Source organism: Sturnus vulgaris, unplaced genomic scaffold, assembly GCF_052056855.1.
Source record: "Sturnus vulgaris isolate bStuVul1 unplaced genomic scaffold, bStuVul1.hap1 Scaffold_84, whole genome shotgun sequence".
In the NCBI taxonomy this organism is placed as follows: domain Eukaryota; kingdom Metazoa; phylum Chordata; class Aves; order Passeriformes; family Sturnidae; genus Sturnus; species Sturnus vulgaris.
In genome coordinates this window covers 996,728-1,007,408 of record NW_028276728.1, presented here as the reverse complement: position 1 = coordinate 1,007,408, position 10,681 = coordinate 996,728, and the positions used below count along the sequence as shown (strand labels likewise).

The 10,681-nt window shown below is 54.0% G+C and overlaps 1 protein-coding gene across 1 annotated transcript; it reads right to left on the bottom strand.

The window, feature by feature from the left end:
• Window positions 1–4,929: 4,929 nt before the first annotated feature.
• LOC148217429 (serine/threonine-protein kinase pim-1-like) lies at window positions 4,930–9,825 on the bottom strand. Its single transcript, XM_088158600.1, is given in 9 exon segments — window positions 4,930–5,033; window positions 5,157–5,333; window positions 5,726–5,832; window positions 5,834–6,087; window positions 6,427–6,477; window positions 6,570–6,995; window positions 7,394–7,522; window positions 9,659–9,676; window positions 9,781–9,825. Coding segments are annotated over 9 exon segments (1,311 nt in total).
• Between the last annotated feature and the right edge of the window lie 856 nt (window positions 9,826–10,681).

Below are 10,681 nucleotides of genomic sequence, written 5' to 3'. Positions count from 1 at the left end.
GCTGTTCTGGCTCAGTGATGGTTTGTGTGGAGATGCTGATGGTGCTTCTGTCTTTTTTCTCCTCTGTGGCAGACTGCATAGACACGGACACTGTTGCTTTGCTTTTGGCTTTTTCCTCCTCTGTGGCAGTCTGCGTAGACACGGACACTGTTGCTTTGCTTTTGGCTTTTTCCTCCTTTGTGGCAGTCTGCATAGACACGGGCACTGTTGCTTTTTGTTTGGTTCTTCTCCTCTTTGTGACATTCTGTGCAGTCGTGGACGAAGTTGATTTGTTTCTTTTTTCCTCTTCCTCAAGAATACGCATCAATACGCCATGTAGTGTTCTGTTTCTAAGCATGTTGTAGGCTGTAAAGGCTGTGCAGAGGAGACAAAGCAGAACTAACAACAATATTATGCTGTCCTTAGCATCCAGCAGGAACTCAACATTTCCAAAAACTACTGTATCAGGCCGGAAAGATTGGAAAAAATCATCCTTTACCCCTCCCCCCAAGGGCTGGGTGTGATTGTTAAAACCCCGGATGTAGCAACCTAGACTAGGACAAGCAAACAAAGTCGAGTATATATTCCGGATTATGTTCATTGCCTCAGAGGTTATCATGCAGTAGACATAATAGGCCAGTAAAGCAATTTTTATACCATATCCTGGTCTACACAGGAGCATTACAGCTGGCAGATAGTTCCCCATGTGTGGAAAAATATAGAGAGCAAGATATAAAACCCATGTAAGCATGTTGAGAATCATGGTGAAAACAAAATTGTAATACTGACTTTCCTCAGTACCCTTCGTGCCCCACGTTGGGCGCCAATAAATGTGTTGGTTTGAAAGTAAAACCAGTGCGAGACTCCAAGTCAGTAATACAATTTAATAGGAGAAAAGAGGAAAAAAAATAAAAATAAAATACATGCAATAATATAAAAGAAACAACCACCAACACAGTCAGAAATACAACCTGACACCCTGTCAGTCAGGGTGTTGGTAGCAGTCCGTATAAATGGTGGCTGCAGTCCTCCTGGATGACAGATGTGGTTCTGTTGAAGCAGTGCTCCTGTAGAAGGTGCAGTTTTCCTCCAAAGATCCAGCAATGATGTGGAAAAAGGTCCAACTTTCCTCTGGGATCCAGTAGAAAGGTCTGCCCTCGGGTCCCAAACCCCAGTTTTTTATCTAGGTAGGAAAGGCTTGGCTCCTGCCCCTGGCTGGGGCATCTCCCAATGGGGTGATGTAATCTTATCAGTCACACAATAGGACTTAATGGCCCATTAACGGAATATATCTTCTGGAGGAAGGATGGGTTGTGAATAGATAATGATGATCATCCCCCCCATCTTATCAGATGGCACATCAGCAGAGGATATCTCCCACAGAGATAAGGATCACCACCCCTCCCACATTTTAACAGATGGTGATAGAATACACATTTTTGCATTGTACCCCAGGACAATCACAAAGCTAATTTTGCTAAAATAAAGCATAACAAAATTCAGACAGGATTAAGCATGAAAAAGTGCTACGCCTTTTAAAATTATTTGGTACAACATAGAAAAAATAACACAGATTATTTCTCTTGTTCTTACAAAACATAGAACCACTTCTGTGAGATCAGACTTGAAACATTTTTAGAGTATCAGATATAATCCAATGGATGGGAATGCTTTACTGGCATTTGCAAGTAGATGTTGCGCTTTCCTCACAAAATCTTCTCAGATGTTGTACTTGTGGCCCTCTCTGGATATTCGATTCTGTGAACAGCTGCTGAACATTCAGATTGATTGTTTTTCCTTCACATCCTATTGAAGAGTTCATTGATGCTTCTGCAGTCTGGCGGCATTTATATTTGAGCACATCCTGAGCCTGTGTTCCAGCCCAAAGCGGTTCTGTAGATTCAAAGTGCATCCAAGCCAGCCCTGTGCTCAGCAGCAGACCGTAGGAGACCTCGGGGGTCCAGAAGAAGCATGTGCTATGAGCTCTAAATGAAAATCTTTGGAGTGCAGAAAGTCTGGACAAGTCTATTCCAGTTTGGTAGCAGCACTGGATGCTCAGTGTTGGGCTCCATCATCCATCAGCACAGCACACAGATGATAAAGCACCCAAATGCAGGGTGTACTTATGCAAACAGAGGGGACAAACCAGGCACAACTAAGAATGTTGCTGTCCTTTATTACTCAGTCTAAATACTATTACTTAGCTACAGGCCCTGCTGAGCCTCTGGATGCAGAATAAACATTGATACCTTAAAGACCTAGAAATAAAACAACATACTTTTGAGACAATATTCCTGTAAGAGGTCATATAAAAGCTGGTCTTTACTGGGGGCCTCCAAGGGGCAGATATGGAAAATGCCTACTCTCACATGGGATAAATACAGTTTTATGTTTAGAAAATTAGCATAATTGGAAAAAATACCCAGTTAGAGACACAAATAGTGAAGTAATTTCCCCTTTTGGTTCCACCTTTTACTGTAGCCTCCATTTTGATAGCAACTAAACTTTGCTTGTGAAATGTTTCTCAAAGAGCTGGTTTCAACCTAGGCTCCCAGGAAGAACCAAGATAGGAGAAGGACCTTGGATGCCCCAGCTTGGAGCCTCTGGAATGTGTTTTGTCTTTCTACCCATCAGGGTAGGAAGGAGTACTGGGGCTAGCTAAGAAACTATATAACTATACAACAATAGAGCTATGAATATCTATGAAGCAAAAGATAGAAAATAGATTTTAAAATATTTATATATAAAATATGTATTAAAATATGTAAAAATATAAAATATAAAAGCAAAACTAATTCTGAAATCAATATGGTTGTTGTGGCAGCAAGCTCAGCTGCTCATGTTTGTAGACAACACATGCCTTCACTACCCCCTCAGAGGCAGGATGTAACAGGTCTGTTTCTACTTGCTGACTTCACCAGGCCCAGATCTTCGTAGAACCTTGGTACGATTTGGGTTAGAAGATCATCTTGTTCCAAGTACCTGGCATAGACAGGGTCACCTTCTATTAGACTAGGATTCTCAGTGCCCTGTCCCTACTGACCTTGAATATTTCCAGAGATAGAGCACTCACAGCTTCTCTGGGCAACCTGTTGGTGTCTTGACATTACTTCAATAACTGCTGCCTTCAGAGTGATTCAATAATTTTAAAACTGGGAAACAGTACTCAAAACTTTTCCAATATGTTCATGCCAGCACGAAGATTTCTTTTAAAAGTAATTCTAAAATAATTATCATTTTCTTTTCCTTTTATGTTTATTTTTCCTTAGTTTTAAAGTTATTGATGCAACATTTAAGAGAAGGGGTGTTAGGCAATATACACTAAAGAACTTCTTCAGCCCCATCCAGTACATGCTTGGTTGCAAAAAGCAATGCTGAATTTCACTAAAGTTTAGAGTTTTTTTCTCAATTCTGATGAAGGAAGAAAGTGGATTTCCTACCAAGAGAAGTTGAAGTGCAGCAGTGATGTCAATGTCAGTCAGGCCCTTGAAGGGATGAAGGCTTCCTGAGGAGCTGGATGAGCTAGAGCGGAGCAGGAGCCCCAGCTTGACCAACTGCACCGTTCTTAACAGAAGGCCTGCACATCCCAGAGTAGAAGAGCACACGAGTCCCATGACCATCCCACAGCAGCAGCATCGAAGGGGCCGCAGCTGCGTGGGGTGCCCGTGGGACTTGTGACATCAAAGGGAGGGATGAGTGTTGGAGACAGAGGCAAGGAACTCATGAAACACAGGCAAAGAATGCCTTTGAAATACCTGTAGTGTGTCTGTCCTTGTTTGTGAAGTGACCATCCACATCCTGGAAGGGGGCGATGTTGTTTCTACAGTGTTTTTTCCCATTAACGTGTTTTAAAACACTCTTTATTGTGCTCCCCCGTGCCCCGTTTTTATTTCTGGCCACCTGCATCTCCAGTTGAGCTCTCACCACACCAGATTTCTCCCTACAGTGACAAGAAGCACCTGTGTATTCTTCTCGTGGCCTGGGTTCCACGGGGCACACTGCTTCCTTTTCCATCCCAGAGAAGATGTCTGTTCAGGCAAGGCAGCCTGGTGCCTCGCCTGCTCGGCTTCCGACAGCTGGGAATGGCCTGCCCCTGCGCCCGTAGGAGGTGATGTTTCAAAAGTCACCAGCCCTGATGGGCGCCAGCACATTCAAATACATTTTCCCCAGGGACCTTAGAGCCTGAAGTCTGCTCTCCTCATGGCCCGGGCTGAGGTTTTGCTGGCCCTGTTCCTCTTGTCAGAGGTGTGAACCTCGCTGCATTGGCTGTGGCCGTGGCCAGGACGGCCTCCAATGTCCACTTGGCTCAGGGCCCGGGGGGCTCAGCCGGCGGCTCGGCTCTAGGGGCCCTGAGCTGGTGAGTCCTGGGCTGAGGGGAGCTCCCCCCTTATTGCCAGGAGGCTCCCTGGGGAGGAAGAAGGCTCTGCCACGAGCCACGAGGCCTGGCCTGCATTTGCGTGCTGGCGATTTAAGGGAAAGAAAGAGCATGAGTTCATCAGGGCTCAGGGTGAAATGACGTTTTGGTGCTTCTGGCTCTTCTCCCAGCTTTGGTAGCAGAGCAACATCTTTGCCCCTGCCACGCCCTGGTCCTTGGAATGCACACAGAGCCCTCCCTTGTTTCACTTCAGGAGACGCCCAAGTGGGCGCCTGGGTTTGAAAGGACAGCTGTTGCTTCAGTGTTGCCTTTCTTGTCTTGTTAAAGACCCTCCTAGCTGTGCTCCAGCCTGTGCTGGAAGACACAAAGTTACCATGCTGAAGGAAAGGCCTGGAAAGCTTGAAGAAGGCTGAAGGGAGCACCTGAGGGATTAGCCCTTTTCCCAAGAGCTTTCTTTAGCTGAAGCTGCTGACAAGGAGCAGACTTGACACTCCGCAATGGGTTTGTGTTTTTTTTATTTTTTGGGTCCTGCGTGGGACGTGGGAACTGGGTGCTGCAGGGGCTCCAGCAAGGCCTCAGAAACGCCCGCCCCACACCCAAGGGTGCCAGAAGATCTGCTCCAGCTCTGGCCTGTCCGCGGGGTGCTTGGATAAACACCAGAAGATCAGATGTTCGCACTCTGGGGAGAGAAGCCAGAAAGTGACGGTCACTTGCAGAAGGCTCCTGCCCAGCTGCGCCAGGGCCACGCCGGGCTGCGCGCTGCCATCTGCCAAAGCCTGCCTTCGTCAGGCCAGATACCAACCTCGGGAGAGCTGCAGCCCGAAGAAGAGCTGCCCCGACACGATGTGGCGGTTGTTCCTGAAGGGGAGGGTCCCGCACACCATTTCATACAGCAGCACACCCAGGGACCAGACGGTGGCTGAACGGCCCTGGTAGCAGCCAAGGCCGATCCACTCGGGTGGGCTGTACGCGCGTGTTCCTAGGGGAGACAGGCGGCGCTGTGCAGGCGCAGGCCGCTGCCTTCCAGAGCCTGGCACCAGCCTCCTGGCTGAGGCAGCGGCTGCGCCGGCGGCCCCGACTTCCCCTGCAGGCCAGCCCACGTCCCCCAGCCATCTGGCCAAAGCCAAGAAACCATTCTGCAAGGTGAAGAAGGCCAGCGGAGCAGCCCACACCCTTGTGGGCCAGGCAGGCCGAGGGGCCGGGGCCCAGCTTTTGCAGCCCTGCTCTGTGGGCAGGGCCAGCAGCTGGCTCCTGGGACACGTGGCATCCTTGCCACAGGGCAGCCGGTTGAAGGCCGCAGCCCGCTGCCCGGGAGGGAATGGGGCCGTGCAGTGCCTGGCACTGGCAGCAGGGCCCAGGCTGGGGGTTCACTGGCAAATTGTGTGTAGGCCCGCTCCTGGAGGAAGGTGCCACAACCAAAGTCAATGAGCTTCAGCTCGTGACGCTCCGGGTCCACCAGGAGGTTCTCTGGCTTGATGGTGCAGGACGCTGCAGGCGGTGCAGTGCCACACAGCCTCCAGCACCTGGTGGAAGAGCGAGCGCGCCACCTCCTCGCTCAGGAACCCCTGCTCCTGCAGGAACCGCAGGAGATCCTGCGATGCCTCGGGACGCTCCATCACCAGCAGGAAGCTGTCAGGCAGCTCAAACCAGTCGAGCAGCTGGATGATAGAGCGGCAGCCAGACCCCACCTTCTCCATCAACACGATCTCCAAGGGAACACAGGTGCCGTCGGGCTGTGAGGAGGAGACAATGCCTCCAGCAGGCCTGATGCTGCCCACTAGATGAGGTGTCCTCTGGCTGGGATGCCCCAGTGCCCGCCCCAGGCAGCCCCCCTGGTGCTTGGGCTTCCTGCCAAGCCCCAGGGGATGCTTGGGTGGTGCCCCTTGCCCGGCCCCACCACCGATCTCTGGCATCCCCAGGCCCGCAATGCCCTGACTCGCCCGCAGAGCCCACGCCCACCCCGCCCCGCTCAGCCTGCCATCCCCAACCTGCCACTGCCAGGGTCCCGGGCTTATCCCTGCCGGCCCCACCCCGCCCCGCCCTGCCCTGTCCCTCTGGACCCGCTCACACACCAGCTCGTCCCACTGCAGGATGCTCTCCTGGGCCACACGTTTTATGGCCACCTGCAAACCATCGAGAGAGGGGGGATGAGCTCAAGCCCTGCCCCTCCCCACCCCTGTCCCTCCTCTCATGCCCGGCCTTCGCAGCCACTCACCGGGCTCCCATCCGAGAGGCGCATGCCCGAGAAAACGGTGCCAAAACTGCCACGTCCCATATGCGGGGCCAGCTGGTACAGCTCCTGCAGCTGCTTCTTTTGCCCTGGTGCCAAGAGCGAGCCATCAGCCTCACGCCCAGGGCCCCCCCTCCAAATGTCCACCAGGCAGGCGGGCTGGGCCAGCGAGAGCCACGCTGCTCTCACCTGCTTCCTGCTGCACGCCGGGCTGCGGCCACCGCGGGGCAGCCGTTGGGGTGGCGAGTGGCACAGCTGGGGCAGGGCAGGGCACAGAGGTGGCTGCAGGGGCCACGGTGCAGCGGGGCAGGGCAGCACTGTCGTTGTCCCCGGCGTCACAGGCTGCACTGTGATGTTGAGGACAGCCGGGGCTACAGCCCGAGGTGTCACACAGGGGGGTTCCAGGAGCAGCTGCAAAGCAGACAGGGCTTTTTGAAGCCTCTGAAGCCTTTGGCATGGGAGGCATTGGAAGCAGCCAGGGACTAGGCTGCTCTCAGGGGCCCTGGCCTGGCCTGGGCATGCCCCTCAAGAGCCCCGGGACAGCCTCAGACAGCTCCCAGGCACATCTTACCCGCTATTAGAGAGGCCTTCGTGGTGGTCGAAGGCTGTCTTGGGGCAGCTTCCTGGAGATGGAGGAACCCCCTTGGTGTCTCGAGGGTCGTCTCCACCTCCAGGCTCAGGCTATTGCCAGCTGGCAAAACTGGCCCAGCATCCTGGCAGCTGTGGGCCTACAGCTGCTGTCCTCGGGATGCTCGCTGCTCTGCCAGCTGCTCCTGTGAAGCCTCCCCTGGTTCGGGCTGGGCTCCCACTGGGACTTCTGGGCTTTCCCTGGTCCCGTCTATGGTCAGGGTTGTGCCTGTGTTCTTGACGCCCAGGGAGCTGGGAGACCTGTCCACGGGCTCTGCACTGTCCACAGGCAGAGAGGTCTCACTGCGCCTCTGCAAGGGATGGAGGCTGTCAGAGATTGCAGAGGCTCCTGGCAGGATGGAGGCTCTCTGATGGCCTGAGGTCCCCGCAAGGATGGCATGTGTCCGCTGGTGTGCCATCCTTGCAAGGGTTGAGGCTCTCCCAGGGATGGAGAGAAGCCTCTTGGGGTGATGGAGGCTTCCTGAGGAGCTGGACGAGCCACAGCGGGGCAGGTGGCCTCGCTTCACCAGCTCCTCCAGTTCCTTCCACAGGGCCTGCCACATCCCACCGTAGCGTGGCGTATGTGTCCCCTCGCCATCCCAGAGCAACAGCATCAGATCCTGCAGCTCATGGGCCACGGCCACAAAGGGGCCTCAGCTGCAGGGGCTGCCCAGGGGGCTCGCGGGAGCCCATGGGCGCTTGCGAGGGGTCGCCCGAGGCCTGGATGACCCAGGAGCCACAGGGGTTCCTGGGTTCCTCCTTGAGCCTCTGGGCCAGACCATGGGGCACTTGCTCCTCTTTGGTCTCGACTTGTCTGCCACCACCTTGGTTGCCAGTGGCCAATGGCCCAGCAGACAGCCGCAGTGGCCAGCAGCAGGAGAAGCGCAGTCATCGGCACGTTGCAATCACCCATGGCTCCGGCACGTCCCATCACGACTGCACTGGCAGCTGCGACTGCTGGCCTGTCTTATATAGTGCCAGCGTGGCGATGTCACAGTGCAGTGGCCAGCACATCACAGCCCTGCCTCACGCCAGCGCTCAGCCCCTTTGTGCCGTCACAGCCCCACCCGCTGCAGGGATCCGCAGAGTGGCTCATGGCTGAAGATGCACGTGGCCAGAGAAAGCCTGGAAGTGAGAAGCCTGGAAGTAAGAACGGGAGCTCAGCCCGTTGCGATGAATCGCTCCCTGGAGCCCGTGGCATGTGAGGAGGAGTGCTGGTGCCAGCAGTGTCCAGCCCACTGCTCCCAGGATGCTGCAGCGTTCCCAACTGGAAACACCCACCACTCTGTGCCCAAGCAGATCCTCCAGAGACAAAAGGAGTTGAAGTTCCTCTGTTTCTGGGGAGATCTCCTGAACTGGCTGTCAAAGGCAGGAAGAGATTTTTGTTAGCACCTCACTGACATCTGCAGTGCCTCTGCTCTAAATAAATCAGGATTTGCCAAGGAGCGTTCATGGTGCTCCCACTGCTCTGGTTTTGACTGCCATACAGTTTCTTTCTTCTCATTAGCTGGCACGTGTTGCGTTTGCAAGGGAATGCTGTGGATCAAACACAGCGGGTGGTTTGCATTCTGCTGAGCAGGGCTTGCCATCTTCAAGGACTTTGCAGTGTCCCTTGGTACGATGCAATGTTTTCCACTGGGAAGGCGATGCCTAGGAGAGGCTGCCGGGAACAGAGGCTGGACAGTGTTAAGGGAATCAAGGAGGTGTTTATTAAAAGGCCTTCGAAGGTTACACCTTGGGCAGTGTAAGAGCCCGGCCGTGGCTCTACCCAGGATGGACGCAAGGTGGAGGAGCGGCCACAGGTATTCACACTTTTCTAAGTTTAGGTCCATTTCCATTCTTGGGGTTCATTGTCCAATGACAGCTTCAGGTCATGAAGTTCCTTCCTCCCAGATTGCTTTCTTCAGTTCGCTGTTGTTTACACTCTTGGGCCTGAAGCTGCAGTGGTGTCCTTGGTTCTCAGGCTGGAAAAGGATTGTTTTGTCTGACTAAACTGTGAAGAGAACTTGATATGAAATTCAGAGTTACACACGAAGGCAGTACAGAACTTGCAAAATACAAAAGCTAAAACTTAAGGCATCAAAGGGTGGGATGAGTGTTGAAGACAGAGGCAAAAAAGGCATGAAACATCTGTACTGTGTCTCTGTCCTTGTTTGAGAAGTGACTATCCACATCCTGGAAGGGGACGATGTCATTCCTACAATGTTTTTTCCCATTAATGTGTTATAAAACACTCGTTATTGTGCCCCCCCCCCCCCCCCCCCGTTTTTATTTCTAGCCACCTGCATCTCCACTTGAGCTTTTAGCACACCAGATTTCTTCCTACAGTGACAAGAGGCATCTGTGTATTCTTCTCCTGGCCTGGATTCCACGGGGCACACTGCTTCCTTTTCCATGCTCTTTCCCAGAGAAGTTGTCTGTTCAGGCAAGGCAGCCTTCTGCCTCACCTGCTTGGCTTCCATCATCTGGAAATCGCCAAGAGGGAGCCATCAGCCTTGCGCTCAGAGCCCCCTCTCAAGGAACCCACGAGTCAGGTGGCTTGGGCCACCACGGGCCATGTTGCTCTCACCTGCTTCCTGCTGCACACCAGGCAGCGGCCACGCCTGGCAGCCATCGCGCCGGCAAGTAGCACAGCTGGGGCAGGGCAATGCACAGAGGCAGCTGCAGGAGCCACAGTGCTGCAGAGCAGGGTGGCACCATGGCTGTCCCAAGTGTCATGGGCTGCACTCTGCTACTGAGAGCAGCCGAGGCTACAGCCCGAGTTCACACCCTGCTCACAGCCCCAGGGGTGTCCAGGGACACGAGTCCTTCCCTGGCACACACACACACACACAGAGTTCATTGCAGCACGGGCAGGGGCTCCCTGGGCTCTGCTGCCACTGCCAGAGCCTGGCACGGAACTCAGCCCTGCGGGTGTCACCATGCCCTGCCCGAGGTGCCCCACGGCCGGAGGGATGGACACAGGGAGCTCTGGGCACAGGAGCTCATCCCAGCCCTGCATCCCGGGGTTCCCAGGGGATGTTACTCTCTGGGAACTCCAGAACAGCTGAAGGTGTTTGTGCTCACTGGGTTCATGTCCCCTCACACACACACAGGATGTTCAGGGCTGTGGAATGTCCCTGCACTGCAAACACAGACTCCTGACCCGGTCACTTGATGTCCCTCCAGAGAGGGAAGAACAATCTCTGTGCCCTGGGGTGAGAGGCCACTCCTGGGAGCGGCGCTGGCTTTGCCAGGGCACTGCTGGGACAGCCCCACTCTGAACACTGCCACACTTGTGCTGGTCACTGCTGCTCTCCTCTCCAGGGCGCTGTGTTGGGAACATCCATGAGAGCAAACTGGGAAGGCGATTGAAGCTTTCAGGCCCTGCACTGGGGAGATGCCCTTGCATGATGGAAATGTTGTTGCAGAGCCCAGCTCTGTCCCTGCAGTGCCCACGGCCTGTCCCTGCCTGCAGTCCCTGGACAGTC